The sequence below is a fragment of the Neocloeon triangulifer genome, unplaced genomic scaffold (assembly GCF_031216515.1).
Source record: "Neocloeon triangulifer isolate White Clay Creek 2 clone unplaced genomic scaffold, ASM3121651v1 ptg000002l, whole genome shotgun sequence".
Classification (NCBI taxonomy): domain Eukaryota; kingdom Metazoa; phylum Arthropoda; class Insecta; order Ephemeroptera; family Baetidae; genus Neocloeon; species Neocloeon triangulifer.
Genome location: NW_026775545.1, coordinates 5,459,982 through 5,482,879, shown reverse-complemented (window position 1 = coordinate 5,482,879; position 22,898 = coordinate 5,459,982). Strand labels below are relative to the sequence as shown.

General features: G+C 35.7%; 1 protein-coding gene across 1 annotated transcript in view; it reads left to right on the top strand.

Annotated features, from left to right (window-relative positions):
- The first annotated feature begins 3,985 nt into the window (after positions 1-3,985).
- LOC132205302 (nuclear pore complex protein Nup88) overlaps positions 3,986-22,898 on the top strand; it is a 68,588-nt gene continuing 49,675 nt past the window's right edge. The window contains exon 1 of the mRNA XM_059634271.1: positions 3,986-4,231. Coding sequence (XP_059490254.1) covers positions 4,010-4,231 — 222 coding nt within the window. The 5' untranslated portion in view covers positions 3,986-4,009. The remainder of the gene's footprint in view (positions 4,232-22,898) is intronic.

Genomic DNA, 22,898 nt, shown 5'->3' with positions numbered 1-22,898 from the left:
CGGTAGCGGCAGGGAAAAACCTTGGGAATCTCAGAACATTATTAGTAAAATTTAGACTGGCAATAAGAAGTTTTTCTGGTTATTAGGAACCTTTCTTTCCTTGACTACAATGAACATGTTCTGTGCTGATTGATAATTGCCAATGCAATCTATATTTTCATCGTCATGCATGCTATTTATAAAAAAATCAAATTTTAAAAGGTTTGCAACGGTTTGCAATAGTTCATATCAATGTATTGAACAAATTACAAAATATTAAGCATTAATTGGAATACAATTATTTATATTTGGTTATCTTATCATACAAAAAAGTAAAAATTACTTACTATTTTATCTAATTTTAGTAATTTTTAATCAATTCTGCCAACAATTAAGTCAAAAGAAGGCATATTATTTAGCAAAATCCCTAGCTGCGTTGTTGGAAGAACTGGGCGACGCTGCGGCCACATTTTCTAACAAAGGCACGCGTGCACACAAAATATAATTTGATATAAACAATAGACTCACGCGCACAGCACAAGACAAAAGTGCACAATAGTCATTAAGCACGCTTGAATTATTGATGCGCTCTGGAGGAAATAGAAATTCTCAACTCATTACGTTGAAACGGAAACCTCGGAGAGCATTTGCGACGGCATCCTTTTATATAATTCAAAAATGCAAATTCGAGGCGGCTGGTCGGTCCGTCGGCGGCGGCAAAGCAGGAACAACTATAACGTTTTCTCCCTCCCTGCAGTGGTGGAAAAGGAAGCGCGTGAGCGTGTTTAATCATTTCGCGAAAATTATTTTAATTCTATTCGGAGGAGAGGCAACTCTCTTTTTTTATTTATAAATGACTAGGAAAAACGCTTTTCCTTTCCGGCAACCCTTTCCCTGAAATTGAGCGTTCACCTCTCTCTCTCTCTCCATCGCCGCCAAGCACTTCCTATGAGAAACTAACGCGCTCGCCCCCGGCGTGTTTTTTAATTTAACAAAGCGGCCTGCGGGAAATTATTGCCCATTCAATTCAACCCTTTCTCTCGCCTTGAATTTTTCTAATAAATTTCTGTAATGAGAGGACATAAATAAGCGGCATTAATTAAAAATGCTGCCGTTTGCCGCGCACGTGGGCGTGAAATTTATTAAAATTAATCGTGTTCTCTCTCGTCCTCTTACTGCTTCTATGAGGGTCGTAAAACACGGGCTTTAATAAAATTCTTCAAAGAGAGAGCACACTGCGACTTTTCTGGTTACTTATAAGTGTGGCTTGAATAGAAACTAACCGGTGCTGTCCAAATATATAATATGCCTATTATTTTCCGTTCTTTTTTTCATGACTTCGGCTGCAATAAAAGAAGTCTATTAAAAAATTGATATATTATTACTTTAATATTAATAAATTTCAAAAGAATTGGATCTTTACTAGTGTTAGTCAAAAATTCAAGTTTTTCCTCCCTACAATATTTTATATTCTTTCAATTTCAACAATTTTTGTAAAATCTAGAGCAAAAATTTCAATAATAACAATAAAATATCTAAATAGTAATTTCCATGCAATAAAATTCTAGCTTTGATTTTTAACATATTGTCGTGGGAAAAAATTAATTATCTGAGTGAGTCCATATAATTTATAATAAGAAGAAAAATCATTCATCATTTTTTTTTTTTAAACATAAAATATTATTCAAATAATAAGATTTTTAAAATAATAAACATCGGATTAAAAGCTCTTGCTGAAAATTAATTAAGGAATGATTAATATTGATCAGCTAATGAGTGCATGGAAGAAAAGCACTCTGAAGACTTTTTGTCAGTCAATATTGGCGCATTTGCATATTGTAGCAGCACCTCTTTCCTCTTCCTCTTCGGTTCTCGTTAAAACACCAGCGTCAGTTTCACCGCGGCGTGTTTGCTCAAAGGGTGCGGATTAAGATAATGGGGATGATTCGACCACCATGTTGCCAAAACGCAGACATCGCGACGGAGGCGGCGATATTTGATCCCCGGCAAAGAAAACACCCCTTCACCGGCACCTTAACTCTTTTAATAACATCAATTAAGTTTGTCAGCACGCCTGCCGAGGAAGTGAAAAAGTAAAAAGAAGAGAGGGCGACTTTTAAGTGCACCAAGTTTTATTCCAGAGAAAAAGAAGACGAGCAGGGGAGCGAGAGGGTTGGAATTCAAGTAGATCGCAGGGATCTTAATCTTGAGATATTGGGTGTGCATTTCAGTATTTAATGAAGAGTTTTCAACCCCAAAACGTATTTTAGAATTATATTGGAGTTTAATAATGAATAATGTTCTTCTTGTCTTTCTAGATATAAAATAATTTCTTGGTGACTTTCAAATGAGCAAAGTTTTCTCGTCATAAATTAAATCCATTAAATACTAAATTTGATTTTAAAAGAAAATTGCTTAAAATCTTTAATAGTCTTTAAAGGTTCCATAGTTTTAGATACAGAAAATTTTGAATAAATAAAATTCCAACAAACCAATAATATATTTTTGGTGTAGAAATGAAAAAATCACACAGTTGTACATTATTTTTCAATCTGACAGCCAGACGGTTTTCTCTTATTTATTAAGGCTGCAAGACGCGCAGCTCCTCCCAATTAATTTCATTACTACATGCAGTGTGAAATAATTAATTGCCAGGCTGCTTGCTCAAGTGGTTGAAATTAACCCGAGGCTCTTCGCCAGAAAAATAATGTTAAAATTGTTCGAAATGGTGAAAAAAAAATGCGACCGGAAAGTACAATGCGACGAAAATCGAGGATTTATTTTATGCCGTCTCCGTCTACTCTTTCTCCGGAGGGCACATTATCGTCGCGTCTTGCGCTCGCGTTATTGCAAAGTACATTGTTCGCCCATTAAGACTATGAGACAACTATAAATCTCCGCTCAAGAATAAAGTCAAAGTAATTAAACACGATTTATATTCCGCAAGCAGCAGCCAAGTGATGACGGCGCGCAAAGAAATAGCGTAACTCTTTTCTTTCAAAAGGGTGTCCTCCCCTTTTGTGCTCGACTTGAGCCGACTTTTTGCTCAGAGGCGCACTTTAGGGGTTAAGGAGGAATATTAATTGTTTGAAAAATGAAGAAAAAATGTAAAGAAATTTAAAATAATAATAATAATAACTTGAACTCTCTCACGTTGTTAACAGTTAGGGGCATGATTGAAAAGTTTCCATCGGGCACCTTCTGTCATTATGTATAGCCAGCCGGTGTCGTGTTTTCGTGGTGTCGTATTTTTTTTTTTTTTTTTTCAATTTTGGATGTAATCAATGTTATTTTAAAAATTACGCACAACAAATAATACAAAAATGAATAAAAGTATTTAAAACTTGCATCATTTGAAAAAAACTAACATAATTAAACTAATTAGTTTAATTGGTTTCTAGTTATGAGTAGCCGCGTCCCATACATGACATAATTAAAATTACGTAAATATAAATAAAAAATAATAGTAATCCTTCTCTACTTTAAATAAAAATGTTTCTCATTTCGACGAAGCAATGTGGTTGATTTGGAAGGTTTAATAAAATTTTTATAGAGCACCTTAATATCGCGATAAATCTACAGGTTACAAGTTATTGAACAAGTATTTATGATGTATTGATTAATTTTTGTATGTTTAAGAATCCCTCAACATATATTTATTTTGCAACACTTTTTAAAATGTTTGTGTAATATAAAATGCATTTCTGCTGCAGAAAAAGGATAATTTACACTAATATTTAAATTAAAAAAAAAAAAAAATAATTTTAATTGTTTTAAATTTGGTTAAAAAATAAAAATATGTTTTAAATTTTTCAAATATATTAAATGCAAGTATTTAGTTGAATAAAATTATTTACCTGCAGTAAAACCGGGTGGAAACATTTTTTTTCAACTTCTCCTGTTTCGAGTTGGAGCGCGTCAGGAGCACGTGGCAGCAAACTTTCAAACTTGGCGCCGGTTTGGCGCGAGTGGGTCAGCTGCCGAGTCGCGGGCGATCGATGCTGGCGTGCGGTTGTAAACAATCACGAGAATGGCTGGTGCCGGTGGTTGGGGTCAGTTTCAGAAGCTTCAGGACCGTTTCTCGGGCCTGATTCAGGCCAAGTGGTCCAGCAACGGGTCCAACAGCAAGACGCGGAATGTGGCCGACTCAAAACGGGACCTTTTGTTCGTGTGGAACGCCAAGGAGTGCAGCATTTTGGTCGCGAACGTCGCCCTGCTGGCCAACGCGTTCGAAGGAGGGAAAACGCATCAGGTACATAGGAATTGTGCATTTTACTAGTTGGAATTTCTTCAAATTTGTTTTCAAATCTCAGTTTGGTCCTTGATAGTTTTGTACGATGCATTACGGAATGCATTTCAGTCAAAATTTCTATGAATGGGGTTAATTTTCACAACGAGCATTGATATTCTCGTCAGTCGTCACATTGCAGGCCAAATAGCTGCATTTATGTAATCATTTAGGGGATGATGCAAATTTCCTCTGCAGTCTTATGGAGTAAATCACGCTAGAGAATTCATAGACACTGAACTTCATCTCCTGTCCATATCAATCAATGTCTTGTTGGTGCCGGTTAATATGATAGTAAAATTATGGCTAGCAAGAAATATGAAAAAGTGGAAGAATTAAAAAAAAATTATTTAGCAAAATTAAAAAAAAAAAATTAAATTTGAATCTTGAAAATTTGTTTTTCAGGAAAAGATTGGATTTTAAAATAAATTATTTTTATGCAAAAACTAAAAATTTCTTTTTTCTTTTTTTTATAGTTTTTGTTTTGACAAGACCTGCAATTTATTTTTCATTTGATCTTTTTATAAATAAACTGCCTGATTAATGCTCAGATTAAGACTTCATTTTTAAGTCGTGAAAACAATAACATAATTTATTGGAGATAAATTACACCACAAATTAATTAATAATTTGTCATTTTTCAATTTTTTTTTTTTTTTTTAATAAAGTCCCCTCCCTAGTATTATAAAGCATGGAAAAAAAGAAAGGTTTATTAATCAAAGCAGGATGCAAATCGCTCTTTGAGGTCATTTACCCTCGATTTTTTTCAACAAGGATGAAGTCCTTATAAATTTTTTTCATAAATAGTAGTTTGTAACAAATATTTATTGTAAAACAAATTATAGCTATTTACTTTTGTAAGTTAAATTATAAGTGCATTCCTAATATTGTAGGGGCAACAAAAAATTGGGATCTAACAATAAATTTAATTGCCTAAATTTCAAACTTAATTACACATCAATTCACTCTGCCAGAAAAATGATAATACTCTCACAATATCGAATGTGTTTTATAACGGCTAAAAATTTTAATTTAAAAAAAGAGAAAACGGTTCTGCATGCAGTGAAATAAACTGTAATTAAACTTGGGATAATTATGTCAATTCAGTTGTAATTAAAACATGAGACTTGAATCTACAGTGTAAAAATTAGACAAATTAAATTTTTATTTAAAAAATTGCAAAATTTAACGTTCAAATTTTTTGGTATTAAATTTGAAACAAAATTTAACAACACGATTTAATTTAGCTAAAAAAAATTTTATTGGAAATTCGTAATTTTCATAATAATTTAGTTATAATCTATTCCTTCCTAAAAATAAATAAAAATAGAAATGATAAAAATTAATGCTTCACAATTTAGGCAGTTGATTTTGATGCCAGCTTATTGTAAGTTCAAGTCATAAACAAAACATTATTACTTGCCTTTTGAATTAAACCTACGATTTGAAGTATTTTTAGGAGCAAACGAAGAATTTCACTTTTCTTTCGCATTCAACGACGCAACGGCGTGAAAAGGGAAAGGGACGCGATGATGGATGCGCCGGCATCTCTTTTATTGGCTGTTTATAACGCGAAAAAGCGGCGAAAAGAGGAACTCATCAATTTTTATTGCCGGCAATCGAAACGAACGTCAGGAGAAAGAGAAAAGACCCTCTCCGGCGGCGGCGGCAAAAAGCAAACACGAAATATTGCCCAATCTCGGCGGCGAGCAAAGTTGCTCCCCTGTCTTTCGTTCGCACCCCTTTCGCATATTTATAGACATTTGTCACTTTTCATATGCAAAGTAAGACGTCTCTTATGTGACGCATTCCCATTCAATGCATCAGAAAGTTTCAAATTTTCACCACGCTCAGCGGCTGCCAAGGGAAACCGCCGGCGCCAGAAATTTCCATTCTTTGTCCCACCAAAATCGATGAAAACTTGCACGGCTCAGTGAATTTTCCTCATATTTTCTTCGATGTATTTTCATGTTTATAAAAGTTTTTCTAAAAAATGTATAAAAAAAATATGCTACCATTGCTTTTATTTTGATATTTTTACATTCATTAAATTATTTTTCTTTTTCGTGAAGATAAAAAATATTTAATCCTTAAGTTTTTGCTTTGATAGCGAAAACTTTAGTTTGATAAAATGAAAAAAATTAATGTTATATAATGTGGTCTTTTTCTTTTTGAAAAATTTATTTATTAAATTATTTTTAGAAGGCTTTCCATTTTTTATTTCTTTGCGGTAAATATTTAAAAAAAAAAATCAAAATGCTTTTGTTTGTAGTATTCGCAAAATTTATTTTCTACAAATAAATTTTCTTTTCAGTTAAATCATATATTTTTATTTATTAAAATAATATTTAAATATCTACCTGAAGACAGGTTTTTCTCATTTTTCAATTTCATTTAAAAAAATCCAAACAATTATCATTTATTTGAACAAAAAACATAAGTACTTCATAAGTATGCATGTCAATACATTCTCAAGAAGGAGGCTGTTAAGTATTCAAAATTAAAATTAAAAATCATATTCTTTGTGTAGATTGTACTGAATTTCCATTTTAAATTATTATAGATTAATTTTTACATAATTTTTTAAAACAAACAAACTTGCAAAGTCGATTGAGAATTTTCTCTAAATTTTGAGCACCCTTTCTTTGGTGGCTGAAAGGAGCAAAAATCGATGCCAAAATCCACGGAGCGATGAGAAAAGCGGCAGATTGGGAACGGGAAGCTGCAGCGCTTTTTGCAGCAGCATAAATCATCGCCAGGCAAACCGAGAGAAAACTGTGTACTATTGTTATTGGCTAATCCCTTTCGCTCACTCCGAGGAGCAGCCAAAGAAACAGGGAGGGCATTAGCATTCGAGAGGAAGCGTCCCGCGAGTATTAATCATTAAAAATTATTATTAATTCGCCACGCCCCCTGCTTAATGCTTAATGGATGGCACGCGTTTCATTTGCATCCGAATGATTGTCGTTCAGCGTCCCGAGCATATCAGAGGGCGAGAGAGCAAAATTCGTCGGCTGATCTCGGAGTCCTCAACTACCCCTAAAATAATTCCCTACAAATTCAAAATTATACTTTTTTTCAATTCTTTTAAATTACTTTCAGATATGTGCAATACTGATCTTGTCAGTTATTTTGTCTTAACATACAAGTAGTTCAATTATTTCTGAACAATTATTGAAGGTTTGATTGAATTTATTACAGATATTTAAAGTAACTCACTCATTCAGTTTTCAGCTGTTATGCTTATTTTATATTTGAAATTATTTTTTGTCCCCCCCCCCCCCGCGCCCAAATGGAAACTTGTTGATAAAAAATATTAAGAAATATAATTTTAAAATGTGGCAAGTTGTTCTCGTTTGTATTTTTTTTTATAATCTTGAAAAAAACTTACAAAGCAGACTAATCTTTTCCAAAAACCGTTTTAAATTTCTTAGTCTGTTAATTAATATGTCCTATTTATTTAAAAAATTTTCTTTGTAAAAACAATAACTTCATTAGCTATGTGGATGAAAATTTGAAATAATTACGGCGACCCGCTGATCCAAATGAAGAAGAGAGGCCGGAATGAATTTCTCACTGGAAATTATGTATGCATTATTTAGCAGCACAAAACTCACAATTTCGTTCTCTCTCTCCGACTCGCACACAAAAACATTATATTTTACCCTTTCATTATTTATTCCATTCGCGGCGGCGGCGGCGGACCGGTCGAGAAAAATTACTATTGCTACCGCCGCGCTGCTGTTTGTTGTTTTGTATCAGAGATGTGTGTGGGTATTTATAATTGCCGAGCGAAATAAGAATGGCCCCTGTCCGTATTTGTTTTTGCATTTTTAATCGGGCCTGCCGCTCTTTCTCTCTCTCACACACACACAACGGGTGCTGGCAAAAACGATTCTGACAGCCGACGTTTTTCGGCCCCGCGCGCGCAATCTTCCGCTGATGCCCTTTTTGCGCCAACGAATCTTGTCTCTCTGAAGCCGGTATGACGCTAATTAGAGAGGCTGAGCTCTGAAATTTCTGCTGTATCTGACGGTTTGGGCCAAAAAATTACATTCTATTAAAAATTGAATCTCCTTAATTTAAAACGAAAGAGTTACTTAAATTGTTTGATTTATTTGAGAAAAAATAAATCAGCTATTTAATCAAGAAATTGATGTATTTTTACTTGAAGAAATTTTAAAAATACCCTAAAATAATTCTAAATTTTGTTTGAAGACATTAAATATTGTTATTTATTTTTTGCACAGTGTTTGAACAATTTTGTTGAAATTTGTTAAAAATCTAGGTCAAAATCTTGAAATAAATAGGCAGAATGAAGGATATTGATAAATATTATGGGTTAATTAAATTTTTAGCGACATGACGTTTAAATTATTGTAATAGAATTTTTTGAATTATAATTCAATGTTAAATTTAGCAACATTTTCTTAATATAAATTTATAAGGACAAATAAAAATAATATTTTTATTTTATTACAAATTTTCTTTAAAATTAGAATGCCAAATTTTACTTACTTTATTTCCACTTTGAAAATCAGTTTTGCAACAGCATCAGTCTTGATTCATGAACAGTCACTTTATCAGCCGCGAAATTTCCCTTCCGCATTAACAAAGCCTGAAAATAACAATGCATATTAATGGCGATAAATTATCCAGGGCTAGCGAGCGAGCAAGCGGCCGTTTCTTCTTAAATCCATGCGCATATTAAACATTTAATCCGCGGTCCGAGAGTGCGAGAGCTGGACCGGTGCGCAATAATAATAATTCCGGCAGCACCTGCAGAGCGAAATGATGCAGCATTTATCACCGGGAATTAGCCGAACAAAAGCAGATAAAAATTTTCCTCGAGCTTCATGAAATTCTCATGCGTTTGGCAGACGGGAATTTCATCGCCGAGTCGGTCTGATGCGGAAAGCCATTACACGTTTTGCCTGAATATGGGATTGGACGTGTGTGCTCTTGCTCTTTGTGACGCTAATCCGCGTCACTCTCGCTTGAAAAATGCTTGAATTTCATTTGAAATTAAATTTGTTTTAGCTAGTAATCGATTAATAGAGACCATGTTGAGCAATTTAAGTGTTGCATTAAATTCTGCGCTAAGTATCGAGTTTAAAGATTGATTATAATGTATTTTAAATGCTTTAAAAATTATTCTGATTTTGAATTACGGCTTAATTTTTTATTTTACCTTAATATTTTATACTATTTAACAATTAATTTTATTTACAAGTATTTTAATAAATAATTTAAAGAAAATTTCAGTTCTTCAAAATCTCTTTCTAATTATTTGCTATAAATATTTGTCAGGAAATTTTTTAATCAAAGAAGTCTTTTTATTCATATATAAAAAAAGTTGAACAATAACCATATATAATGATGAAAATCTAATGTTATCTTCCGTGGGTTGAGCTCCAATAGTCAATATGTTAACTATATTTGATTATAAAAACCATTCATAAAAATTGCACTATTGTAAAGTATAGAATCTGGAAATATAAAATTTGGTAGATCACATTATTTCCTGTAAAAATGTGGACCTATTTGAAGAAATTTTAATTTTACTACTTTATTTCAAGTAAAATATGCATGATATTGAATTTGGAGTATTCTTTTGATGATAGACTGTCTGCATCTCTTGGCAAATTGGCCGCAGCTGTTAATGACAAGCGCCACGCCCGCATTGCGCCGCGAAAGGGTTTAAAAATGATCGGTGGCGGACGACGAAATTGAATAATTGCGACTGTGACGACGACGTCTCTCGAGTCTCTCGAATCAATTAAATTCCATTGGCAAAGAAAGACTTTCTCCGTCTGCCGAGTCGACCGACGCACACACACAATGTAATTAATCAAACGTTAATTCAATTTCGGAAATTAGCCGGGAAATTTGATTGGTTCGCGCGTCACTCGGCGCCGCGGATAATTCGATCAATCATTTTCCTTTCAGAAGCGCCGCGCACGTATTTATTAATTCCGCTCCAGCCTCCGAGTTTCAATCAATGTCTTCGGATGCTGATTTCTCAACCCTTCCTCGCCTCCTCTGCGCGCTTTCTCTCTCTCCACGCGCGCGATAATTCGATGCGCCGAGATTAGATTAATATCAGCAATCTCATTTCCATATAGATATGCCTCCTCCCCAGCCTCACCGGCACCAGGCTGATTTTCTTATTAGCATTCTTCGCCTTTGATGATCATTTCGATTTCCAAAACTTTTTGCATTAAAACAAACACGGCGCTAACTAACTTCTTGCTGTGTTTGTATCTCTCTCTTGTTGCCAAAATCCCCTCCGAGCCGAAATTCCGAATTCAGCCCGCTGCTTTCTAAAGTATGCAACTGGCTTGTCTCGCGTGCGCTGCGGTTGCCTATCCGTTGTAGCAGCGAACGGTGTTGCTTGTCAAACGGCTGGATGGATCCAAAGATGGATCGGCCACTACTTTTCCGCCTCGGGTTCCTTCTCGCATCTGAATTTCAAATTCAAACCAAGCACAATTGATCCGTGTTCCCTCGTTTATTTTGAAGTGTTGGAAAAAAAATACAGACGTGTTACATAGAAAATATCATATTCACTGTTGGGAAAATATAAATATAATTAACGATGTATTCAGAATGTTTGTTGAATTGCTGATATTTAGATTTTTTGGCTTTTTTGCGATAAAAATTAATAATATGAAAATACTTATCAGTTAAATATTTAGTTTGTTAATAATATAAATTTAACAGTCTTTTATCAAGTAAAACGCTCACCGCAAACGAAATAATTCATGTAGAACTTATGTAACAATCTGATTTATAGAGTCAAAGGAGCTTATTAATATTTCTAGCCATGAAAATAATTTTTTACGCTGATGAATATAAATTTTTAATACCTATGTCTTGAATAATAAAAATAAAAATTTTATTCTTAAAATTATTTATTAATAAAAATTAATAATATTATGAGAAATAAATTTGAAATTGAATTAAAATTTTTATGAATAAATAAAACAGTGAAAAAAATTTATATTAAGAAATTCTGACCCAACTTTTAATTTAAAAATGAAATCCAAAAATTTGTAAAACAAATTTAATTTATCAAGTTAAAAGATCCAATTGAGTCTCTTTGATTTAGTCAGGCTCAAATGTCAAACGTGTCTCTCGCTCGAGGGCTGTTTTTGAGTGCTGCGCTCAACTTGGTCCGCCGATAATGCTGCAGCGACTTTGGCGGAGGCGCCGCGCCTGCCTGCCTGCGACCGAGTACGCAGAATCATCGAATTAGTAATTCTCTTTTATCAATTCTTAGTTGTGTACAAGAGATTGATCCCTGGCATGAAAGCAGCTGCCGCCGCCGCCTCCTTTTTCCATCCATAACTCATGACGCAGTTTGTCAATACGCCGCTTTGGTACTCGTTATGCATATTCAACGAGACCGGCAAATTATTAATATCCCAGTAGAGACATCAAGCTAGGCGAATTTCGCCGCTGCACTGCTGCATGCATAAAGAGGGCTCGCTCTTTCGCCCGCCTGAATATTCAAAGCATCAAATGTAAGCAAATAATCTTTTAACCCTTTCTATCATGAAAGGAAATCCGGAAAGATGCGCCATTAATTATTCAATCGGAAAACGCCTTCCTTTGCAGACTCTCGACTGACTGACTGACTCGCAGCAAACGCGACGGCACAAGGCAAACATTTTTGTATCGAGTTAATTAGCTGGCTGGTCCAAAGCCGACGCTGCTCCAGACCTTGCTGCAATTTGCACGAAAGAGGAAAATTAAGCCGTCGATCAATTAATTCCACAATTTTACTCAAAGGCGCAAAAAGTGTTGTTTATTCAGAGTGAATTTAAAGCTAAAAAGGTAAGACTAGCAAATTTTTTTAATTTTTCCCAAATAAATTCAGAAAAATTAAAATATAAACTCCCATTGAGCGGACGCCAGATAACAATTATTCAATAATTTCTGATGATTTTTACTAATTTTCAGTAAATGAGAATCTGTTTTGAAATTAAGATTGTTTATCTTTCTTAATTTGGTATGATATTTTTTTACATATTTAATGATTTAACCATGATTTAGCCCTATAATTTAATGTACTTTAATTTTCTTCATAATATATCAAGCTTGAATCAAGCATAGAAATTCAACAATTTTTACTTGACTTAGCAAGCTAACGTAATCAGAATTAACTGCCATAATTTTAATTATTCAAAATCACATTATTTATATTTCCACTCTATGAATTTTAATCACATTTCGTTTAATTCTAACTGCCCATCACATTTTATTGCAAATTTTACCCTCTTTTAGTTTTATTACATTTTGAATTGTGAACGATTAATATTCACAAATTAAATATTCACTTCGCATCATTCTATTTTTCTGCCAAATTAAATTTTATAGTTTTCCTAGCCGGACGCGTATATATGTATCTGTTTGGCACAGGGGGTTGAAACGACGCAGTTCATCTTTACGCTCCCCGAAATGAGAAAATCTGTATGCCGTCCGTTAGTCCGTGCATAATTTCGGAGATGTTACGAGTCGGATTTCGCTCCAGTAGAGCTAAATTGGAATCAAGTCTTACTTAGTCGCTGCTCACAGTCAGATTAAAACTCTGCACTACTTTCGCACCCTTTGTCGGCAATAAAGATGATTATATGCGCGCGGCCCGCTTAATGATGCACGGAGAGAGAGTTTTACAACATCCTGCGCGCGAGATAAAAATAAAAAATCGGGGCCGGTTAACAGCCGGATTTAAAGGAGGCGCGAAACGTCTGTAAGTGCGGCATTATCGTCTGGGACGTGATGCAAATATTAAGAAAAGATGAAGCGGCTCATTATTATTATTACGCGGTGCGGCGGCGGCTTCTTCTTTTCTACTGCCTCGCTTGCTTTCCTCACTTGCACAAAACTCGCGAGTGCAGTTGACAGAGCAGCTCGCCAGTTGGCACCACCGACCGGAACGGCTACCCGCTTCAACCCTTTCACGCGATCGTGATCTGTCAAAGGGGTGATTAATTAGCCAAAACAAAATCAATTTGGGTTGAGAATAAAACAATCAGTCAAAAACTCGTTCTATAAAATTTTGATGTAAAATTAATTTTTAATGTTAAATTTTTTAATAATTTTTGGTTATTGAACTATTAAAAAGGCGGCTTTAGGAATCAATTTCTCGAAATTACGCTAAATTATTTTTTTTTTAGAATTTATAAATTGTCTGATATAATTTTTTTAAGTAATTTATAATTAGCATAAAATTATTTATTATTTTCATGCCTCATTGGTCTAATTGAAATTGAAAGTTTTGAGTTTTGTTTTTCATATAGTAAATTGAGTGATGGGTTTGGAGGAAAATTCCTGGCTCGAGAGCACCACCAGGCTCCATTCCAATCACCACTCGCGTCGACAACCCCGCCTTTGGTGAACGGGTATTGGCGCCTGCGGGCTCTTTTATTGGTTATAGATTTTATTGGGTCTTCGATGCACATGTCCCTTGCGCCGATCGCTCGACAACAGGTGTTTCCGGGGAGATTTACAGGCTTGAAACTACCAAATTGAATCCAATCGGTTGAAAACATTTCAATTAAGAAAAAAAAAGATTTTTTGTGTGCTTCGATTCCTACTTTTTTACTTTTAACTTTACAATAGATTGAAATTAAATTATGAATTTTGTTTTTATTTCGTAATTTATCTTTTAAATTTTTGTATTCTTGATTAACTAAAAAAAAACCTTGACCTTTGTTTATTTTAACTTTAGAAAATGTCATGATTATTATTACCATTCTTTTAATCAAACTCAAGTTATTCATGCCTTTTTTCTTTTATATTTCAATTCTTTTGCATGTTTGTGCTTTTGAAGGCCCAGTCGTGAGTGTTGTCCTTTGGGTGGTCAGAGCCCGACTGAGGCTCGAGAGTCCCCTCGCTAGGGTGACACTGGGCGTGGTGGCGTTGGGGTGTGGGAGTGACCCCTTCCCTCCGAGGCGTGGTCTGTCGATGACGTAACCGGTGAGCGTGTCAAAGGGCAAGCTGGGCGCTCACTCGCCTGGCGATCGGTGCGAGAGCTCGCGTTGATCGCGAGCGGAAAAGACACAGCCACTGCTCTTTTGACCTCTATTTAGGACGAGCGAAGAAAAAGTCTGGAAATGTTGTTTTCCATAGTTAAAACATTTATTTTTTATAAAATATAAATTATATTAAAAAACATTATTTTACTTAAAATTTATTTTAAGATTTTTTGAATTTTTCCATAAATTTTAACTTTCTATTAATTATAAGTTATTGTTATTATTATTTTTTGTAGCCCACTATTATACAAATAATTATGATGTAAACGTGTGTCAGTCCAAAAATTATTAATATAATTTGACGCTGCACAGGTCACTGTTTATGTTATGTTTTATCTCTAAAAATCAGACAGTGCATCTTGTTCGTATGGCATTAGATAAAATTATCGGCTTATTGTATATCTAATTGGGGGAAAAAAACTAAAGACCAGATAATATCTTTATAAAATTAGATATTGTTGATTAAATTTAACAGATATTTTATGCAAATCCAATTGATATAGTCTCACAAGGCAGATTTAAAATTAACTAACCTGATAATATTACAATAATAAAACTTTTCTAGAATATCAATATTATTCAGTATTAATCTTGCTTTAATTTTTTCTTTTCAATCTGCTCTTTTAATATAGTGAAATGACAAAGAAAACGGTTTAAAAAATTTACAGCTGCAAAATTGTCTACATTTTACTAGTACCAATTAATGATTTTTTTTTCTTTCTTTTAAGTAGAGGTAAGGTTGATATTTGATAAATTATTTTCGCAGCATTAAAATATTTCAAATCTTAATTATAAATGAGTCTGAAATGTTGAAAAAGAGGACACAAAATGTTTTTCCAATTTTTTCAAAATTTATGCATGCACTAAAAACTTTCCTTGTCAGAGAAGAACCGTTGGAGTCGAATGGAGGGTCACCCATAATATTCAAGCGGCGCATTAACTTCATTAAAATTACAATCATTGCTGCAGCATTTATTTTTCCAACAATGCCGCGGCGGATTACCGGCTGACAAAGATGTGCACCCGCGAACACTGCTTAAAATATACACGTTCTCTCACACATTCATCCCTTCCTTCTCCGGGGACATTTTTCAACCCTCGCATTGCCACGTATAGGGGTTGCGAATACAAAACTGCGGGCGTATATCTGCGGCGGGTAATACCTATTACATCTTTTTGTAATAATAAATGCATTATAATATTTCCACACAATAGAAACAAAAGAAGAGAAAATCACCCTCTTAGCCGCGCGCAGTATTTTAAGAACAATATACACGTAAATGTTGCTCACACACATAGTACTTTCCGCTCGCGGATCCGCGCGTATTGTGTTCCTTGTTTTCCATTCAGTGACCTCGGTGCCAGGAAGGAAATCGTGTGCGTATTATAATATAAAAATTATTCCACTCGTGCCAACTGCCCGCGCGGTAATTACTGCCCCTAACAAAGCCCGCGTGTGTATTTCAGTATCATTTTTAAATTAGCCCTCGAGATGCGAAATTCGCTCCCCTCGAAGGGCAATTACTTATTTTTATACTGCATGTGTAGAATAATAACGACCCTACCGAAGCAGGATTACCCCTTCGAGTTAAAGTTATATGCGGCCAGCGTTACGTTGCTTCACTTTACTTCGTCCTGCAGTGTTACAAGAGGTTTTATTTACACTTGAGGTTTAAAGAATTTCCTAGATTTTTCAGAGAATTTACTTGCATATTTCATATTATTGTAATTTGCTTAAAAAATATCAGAGAGTCGTTAAAATTAATGTAAAAAAGTAGCATTTAAAATTTATATATTTGTATATTGAAATTCAGAAAATTCAATTAATTAAATTGTGACTCATCTTCGATTTATTTGAAATAGTTGACATTTTTTTAAAAATGTGAGATTATTTTTTCTCGGCTAATTTTAGGTTAATTATTCAATAGGCTATTTTTCCTGAAAAAAGTGATATCAAATTTTTTATTTTCTTGTGATAGAATTTCACGATAGATTCATGGTGATTTGAATTAAAAATCGGCTTTTTTCTCAATGGGTTTATGTGAGTTGTTTATTGTTTAAGAAAAAACCACATCCTGTTTTTTTCTTAAACAATAAACATCTCACAAAATCCCATCGAGGAAAAGCCGACTTTAAATTCATATCACTATTAAAACTTTTATTTCAAAATAGGTGAAAAAAAGTTAAAATTCTTAAAACAGTTTTATATTATTTTTAAGGAAACATGAAACTATTACAGATGGCACAGATGCATTATAAAAAATGTTCAAAAAATTATTAATTCGATAGCTAGATAATTAACATCCAAAAGTTTAAGGCCTTATTTTTCCTCTCCACACAATAGATAAAAGTTAAACCGTAAGACTGCATTAGAGGAACTTGTGGTGGTTGCTTTGCTACTTTGTGAATAATTCAAGGGCGGCTTAATCAGATAGATCTCAGGAACAGCAGCTCCTCGCGCGCTGACTTGTGGCTACAATTACGATGGTTTCAAGAGAGAGAGAGAAAGAGAGGAGTGCGAACGTATAAAGGAGCCGCGTAAGAGCTGCTCGTTTACTTCCTCACAACACAGTGGCCATTAACACTACAGAGCAGCGTCGAGTCTTAAAACAAAAAGCCGGTTCGCTCCATCAACACTACCCCATAGTGTAATAAATACCACCCCAAAAGTCATACGTAGCCGAGTAATAAGAAAGTTGTTTTGCGTCTATATGGGAGCGAGAGAGATGCTCCCGACCGACCAACCATTCGTCTTGGGAGTATTATTCGCGGTGCGGGGCGATTTTTTTAATTACCCTTGTGTGTTCCTCTCTCTATCTCTCTACTTTAGAAATCGCGGAGAGGTTTATTAGACTTATTATGTGGCACGCGGCGCGCAGTATTATTTAGCCGAGATATCCGCCCGACGACTTTTAATACCTCCCACTCGCTTCTGAAACTTGCTACTTTACTTCGAATTAAGTAAGCGTCGGGATTGTACACGTTCATATGCCGCGGAATGAATTTATTGCATCTGCAGTGTGACTCCGGGCAATTTATTGCGCCGCTCCATTAGCGCTGATAATACCCCAGAGCGGGTGAAATTCGTCGGATTGCAAATTTCGAAATGGAAAAGGCGGGAAGAAGAAGAAGTGCAGCTTTCAACGCAAACTTGAAATATGTGGCTGTCTCAGTTACTTACCGAGCTCTTTAATGCAATCAAAAGCATTTTACTGTGGCAGGATGAATTTAATTTTTTTTTTGTAAAATGTAGGATTCTTTGTCCTGTAATTAGTTGTTTGCAGTTCCTTTTTTTTGCAAAATTGAGAATAAATCTAAAAATTAATATTTCAAATCTCTATTTAGGTTGAAAATTAAACATGATGAATCTTTTTCAATTTTTCCCATAATTTTATGCTTTAAATTTATCCAAACTTCACTTTCGAGCCCTCGGAGCCCAAACTCTCGCCGATCTGCTCGAAAATTAAATCAAGCGCCACGTCCCACGCCTTGGCCGCCCCCGTTGGCAACCGGTCGCCGACCGTCTCGCCGATCACGGCCATGATGGCCTCCTTGAGGTCCCAGAACGCTGACTTAGGCACGCCCATCCTCTGGTGGTTTTTGCCAATGTCCTGGCAAAGGGCCGTGAGCAGCTCGTGGTCGTTGAGCGCCTCGACTAGCGAGCCCAGCGTGTGCATCACGAAACACGCGTGGGCCTCGAACTGCGCGCTGTCGATCAGCTGCGACGACGTCTGGTGTTTGAAACGGTCAAATTTGAGCTTGAACTCTGGCCGCACGTCGAAAAACTGCAGCAAGACGGCCACGCCGAGACTCCGCGCCGACTTCTCCAACACGAGCCACGTGCGCTTGACCAGGGCGACGTCCGACGGCAGCAAACCTAAAAATTGAATTAAAATTAAAAATAAAAAATCAGCTGGAAATAAATAAAATGATTTATTTCAAAAACAAATTATTCTTACAAATTGTGAGGATTTTTTAACTTACAATTAAAAGATATTTTATGTTCTAAAACAATTGACCAGACTACTCGCAAAAAATAATTAACTCGCTATTATATGCTTATTGTTAGGACGATATAATTTTGTTCCGTAATAGACGTCTATGAACATGATATTTTCAGCTGCGATAGGCGTAAGATAGAGAAAATGAGTCATAATTTTTGAAGCAAACTTTTTTAAAAAGGCTATTATTTCTGGAAATATGTGATTTTACAAATAAAAAGGAAATATTCAATATCTGTGCTTAATTAGTACGTCTTAGTCTTTTCTGACTTAGTAAGGACTTCTTTCATGATTCTCTAATGCCCCAGAAACAAAATTTTTCGTGTTAAATCTTATTTAACTTTTAGATTTTCTTTTAATTTCCAGTCAATTTACCTGTTTGTGGATCCGGTAGCTCCTTTACTGATTTTGAACGTGACATTTGCTAGAAATTTTGATACTCATGCTTCAAAAAGTGGCAATCAAACAATAAGACAAATAAATTTGGCAACAATCTGTTTTAATCTTAAATATTCTTATTGTTGCACAAATGCCAATGATTTCTGTTTTTTCCAACCGAGTGTGTTTGCCATTATTTCAAAGGAAATAATTAACTTGGTCGTTCAAAATGGGCAACTGGTTTTGCTGCGCCTTTCCGAATTCGTCGGACTCGTTTCCGCACCCGATGACTGGCATCACCTTCGACCAGATTCGGCGCGTTCAAGCATCCTGGGAGCAACTGCGCCCCTCCATCATCGACATCGGCCAGACCGTTTCCGTCGACTTCTTCACCTCGCACCCCGAGCACCGCGACCTGTTCGCCCTTTTCGAGGACACGACCTTTGACGCGGCCCTGGAGCAGAAAATGTTCAAGGCCCAGGCGTGCAAACTGGCCTTCACGATGAGCGCCCTCGTCGACTCGCTGGACGATGCCGACGTTTTCATTTCACTCTGCAAAAGGGTTGGCTCCAGAATGGAGCAGAAGAAAATCCCGAGACAGGCCGTGATCGACATGAAGGACACTCTGCTCAGGGTCGTTGAAGAGCAGGCCCTGGGAGAGGGCAAGAAAATGTCCAAAAAGACCGCCGGCGCCTGGAAAGCTGTGTTGGGCGTCGCTGTTGATTTCATTTCTGCGGAAGAATCTGAAAATGTGTAGCTTATTAATGATTTGTTTCCTGTTTTTCTACTGCAGATAAATATAGATGGATAACTTAAACAAATTTTCCCCCAATTTTCATTTTTATTTAATTTTAAGCATCACAGATTTATTGTTATTGAAATCATCTAAAAGCATGGATCATAAAATTTCAAGCCGAAAAGAAACAATTTTAAAATTGATCAAGCAAAATATTGCGTGAATTTAAAGGATTTTAAGGCGTTAAATTTTTATGTTCTTTATCAATTTGTCTAGTTATACCAATATTTATTTTTTTAAACAAATTTAATATTTAGATCTAAAAAGAAAAAAATTTTACTGCATGCATGCACTTTTCGTTCGGAATAAAAACGCATCTAGATGACCTAAAATAACTGAATGCTCTGAAAATTCTACCAAAAATATACAAGAATAACAAAAAATACTACTTTTTGATCTTATTTATTTCGTCTCCAATCCTTCTACGTGCATTGATTTTCCCTGAGAATGTTCAAAAAAACTAAAAAAACGACAAAAAGTAAAAAGTCTATTAAAATTAAAGTTTCTATAGCAAGATTAATAATTTTTTATAGATATTTTACTGCTTTTTTTCAAACACAAAAATTATTGATTTTTTAGAAATTTATAGGAGAAGTGCCAAATTTAAAAAAAAAAAAATATTAAAGAAATCAGATTATTATCAAAGTTGTACAACACGGTATACCACAACGCCTTCGGTTTCATTGGTCAAAGCGTTATGCTGCAAATAGTGGGGGTGCAAATTTAGCAAACTTCTGGCCATCTCCACTGCTCCTTTGGTCTCACCAACCGCAAGACGCGCGCAAACATTAAGTGTCGAGCAGAACAAATTTGGTCCCCTCGGAAATAAAACAATAGGTGCGGGAGGAATTCGGCTGTTATGACTCGGGGCCGTCGTAAATTTGGCAAGCATTAAATTTTTTGCCGCGAAAATTGTTTACGCAAGAAACTGCCGTCGGGAGGAAGCAGTTGCTTTAATTAAAGATTTTGTCGAGCTTTGTATAGTAATTATCACCAGCAGCTCTCTCTCTCTCTCCTTTCTCCCTTTCCATTTAAGCATCTTGGCAGCTGGAGAGGAGAAGAAGTATATTACACGCTACTGAAGCAACTATAATAGTACAAGGCGTTACTACTTTCTTCGGCGTGCACATAACCCTTTTGCTTTTTGCTCTTTCTCGCGCGCGCTATCTCCTTACAACAGCCGATAACATAGTGCTTTGCTTATAATACTTTTCCAACGGCGTTCGCTGTCACCCAATTTCCATAGCACGGCAATTATCATTTATTTTAATGCCTCGAAAACTTCCTTATCTTTACGTTACAATACACGCCCTGATACTTTCCGCGCGCTCGCTTTTATTTAGCAATTTTCCGACTCATTAATATTTTTATCTTTATTAATAATTATATTGGATTTTTGCTTTAATTATTCGACTCTTGATATCGCGCCTCGCCAGTGGAGGAGTCTCATTCCCAGATACGGCCGCGCACAAATTTCCTTTCTCGCTCTGCAGATTTTATATTATTCGTACCAATGCGTGAGTGTATATGTGTGCGAGCTGCGTTCAAATGGAGCCTGAATTTTAATTGAAGCAGCGAAACTTTCGGCTGTATCTCTGATACAGTCTCTCTTCTCGTTCCGACGCGAGAGAATGCGACCGGCGAAGAAATTATATCACTCCAGGCATTTCTCGCAATTGGCAATTTTGCTCCCCTGTTTCTATTTTTCAGCGACGATTGTCTTATCGCATGAGTACCCGGGATCCGCCGGAAAAGACGAGAGATCGATAATTAGATTGCGTCTCTTGGTCTCTGCCAAAAAAGCAGAGGATGTGTGAAAATTTAAAATCAATTTCGGAACCTTGAGAAATTGAATTAATTACTAATATTTCAATTTTGTTTACCTACAATTATTTTTATATGAAAAAAGCACATTAATTATGAAAAATAAATAAAATAACTTGAAGAAAAAAATGTTTAAATGGAGTTAATTCAGAATTTGGGCTAGGAAATTTTTGTGTTCCAAATTTAAATGAACTGAGGCGGATGAGATCTTTGTGAACTCGGAAGTTTTAGCAAAATTCTTTCTACTATGAAATTATTCAAAATTATAACTATAATGAAAAATTCGGCAAAAAAATTATTTGAGAAAAACAAGGAAATTGAATTATACAATAAGCATAGAAGGCTCTATAAAACTGGATAAATCTCCATCATTTCATTTAATCAACTCAATTTTGTAGTTTTAACATGCTTGTAGCCATAAAAGTTACGCACATCTAAATTTGAAATAAATTTTTAACGCCAACATTTGACTCCTCCTTGTGACGAACCCTCTTGAAACTGCAATTTCGTTGCCTCCGATGTGATTTCCTCGTCAAATGGGGCATTGAAAAGGCAGTCAATTTTTCAATAGCCTCGTTCAGTGCACCTGTTTGCGGGTGATGGATGCATGTGTACCGTCGGCCGCACGGTTTAGCCACGCGAGTTTTTTTCCCCCGCTGCTCCGTCGCTCGCAAATTGACACGTAAAACTCGATTTATTATTTATGCAAGGCCGGCGCCCTCTCGGACTCGTGTCTTCTCGGCTTAATGGAGAGCGACGACGCACCCCCGCATCAACGAGGGTTCGGAAAAATAAATCGGGGTGTGTTGGAAGAGGCTTTAACTTTTTAAGCCGGTCGTGATTGTCATTCAAAACGCACACCTCTCTCGCCCGCCGCACCTGTTGAGCGGAAATCTATTTCCGAAAAGCCGTTTAATCCCCCATCGGAATCCCTTAAATTTTATGGGTGATTTTAAATTTTATCTGACCTGTTGGCCGAAAGCGAAATAATCCTGCTCTCATTTCAGCGCACACATTTTTGATATTTGATAATCTGCTCCGTGATGAATTGGCACTGGCTTTTTCCGAATGAATAAAAACGGCGTTTGAAATATCGAGAGCGCTAAATCACGTGCGTGGCGTGTGTAATAAAAGTGAATTATGGCGATTATTGTGTGCGAGCAGCGCCGCCGCCGAACAATCAATCCCTGAAAGCGAATAAATCTCCATCTTCGCTCATCGCTTCAGCGCGCCGCTTTTTCTGCCGAGGCACGTCGTTCGGCGATATTTTGAACAGCGGTAGTAACAGTCGGCCATTATCGTTAGCTTAATATCCCGGCCATTAATAACGCTTAAAACTAGAGGAGCCAAAGAAAAAGCCGACGGCTGCCATTATTTTGCTATCGCTCAAACGGTGCAGTCTCCTTTTTTGCAGCAAGAGAAACCAGCAATTTGGAAAGGATGTCACTGCTGCTATTTAATTTAAATTCAAATTAAAAAATAGCAGCAATCAATTATTAATAATTGATATTTTAAATCCAAGAAATTATTTTATAAAAACATTATATTTTCTGTAATAGGCAGTCATGTGATTCAATCGGATTTTAGTG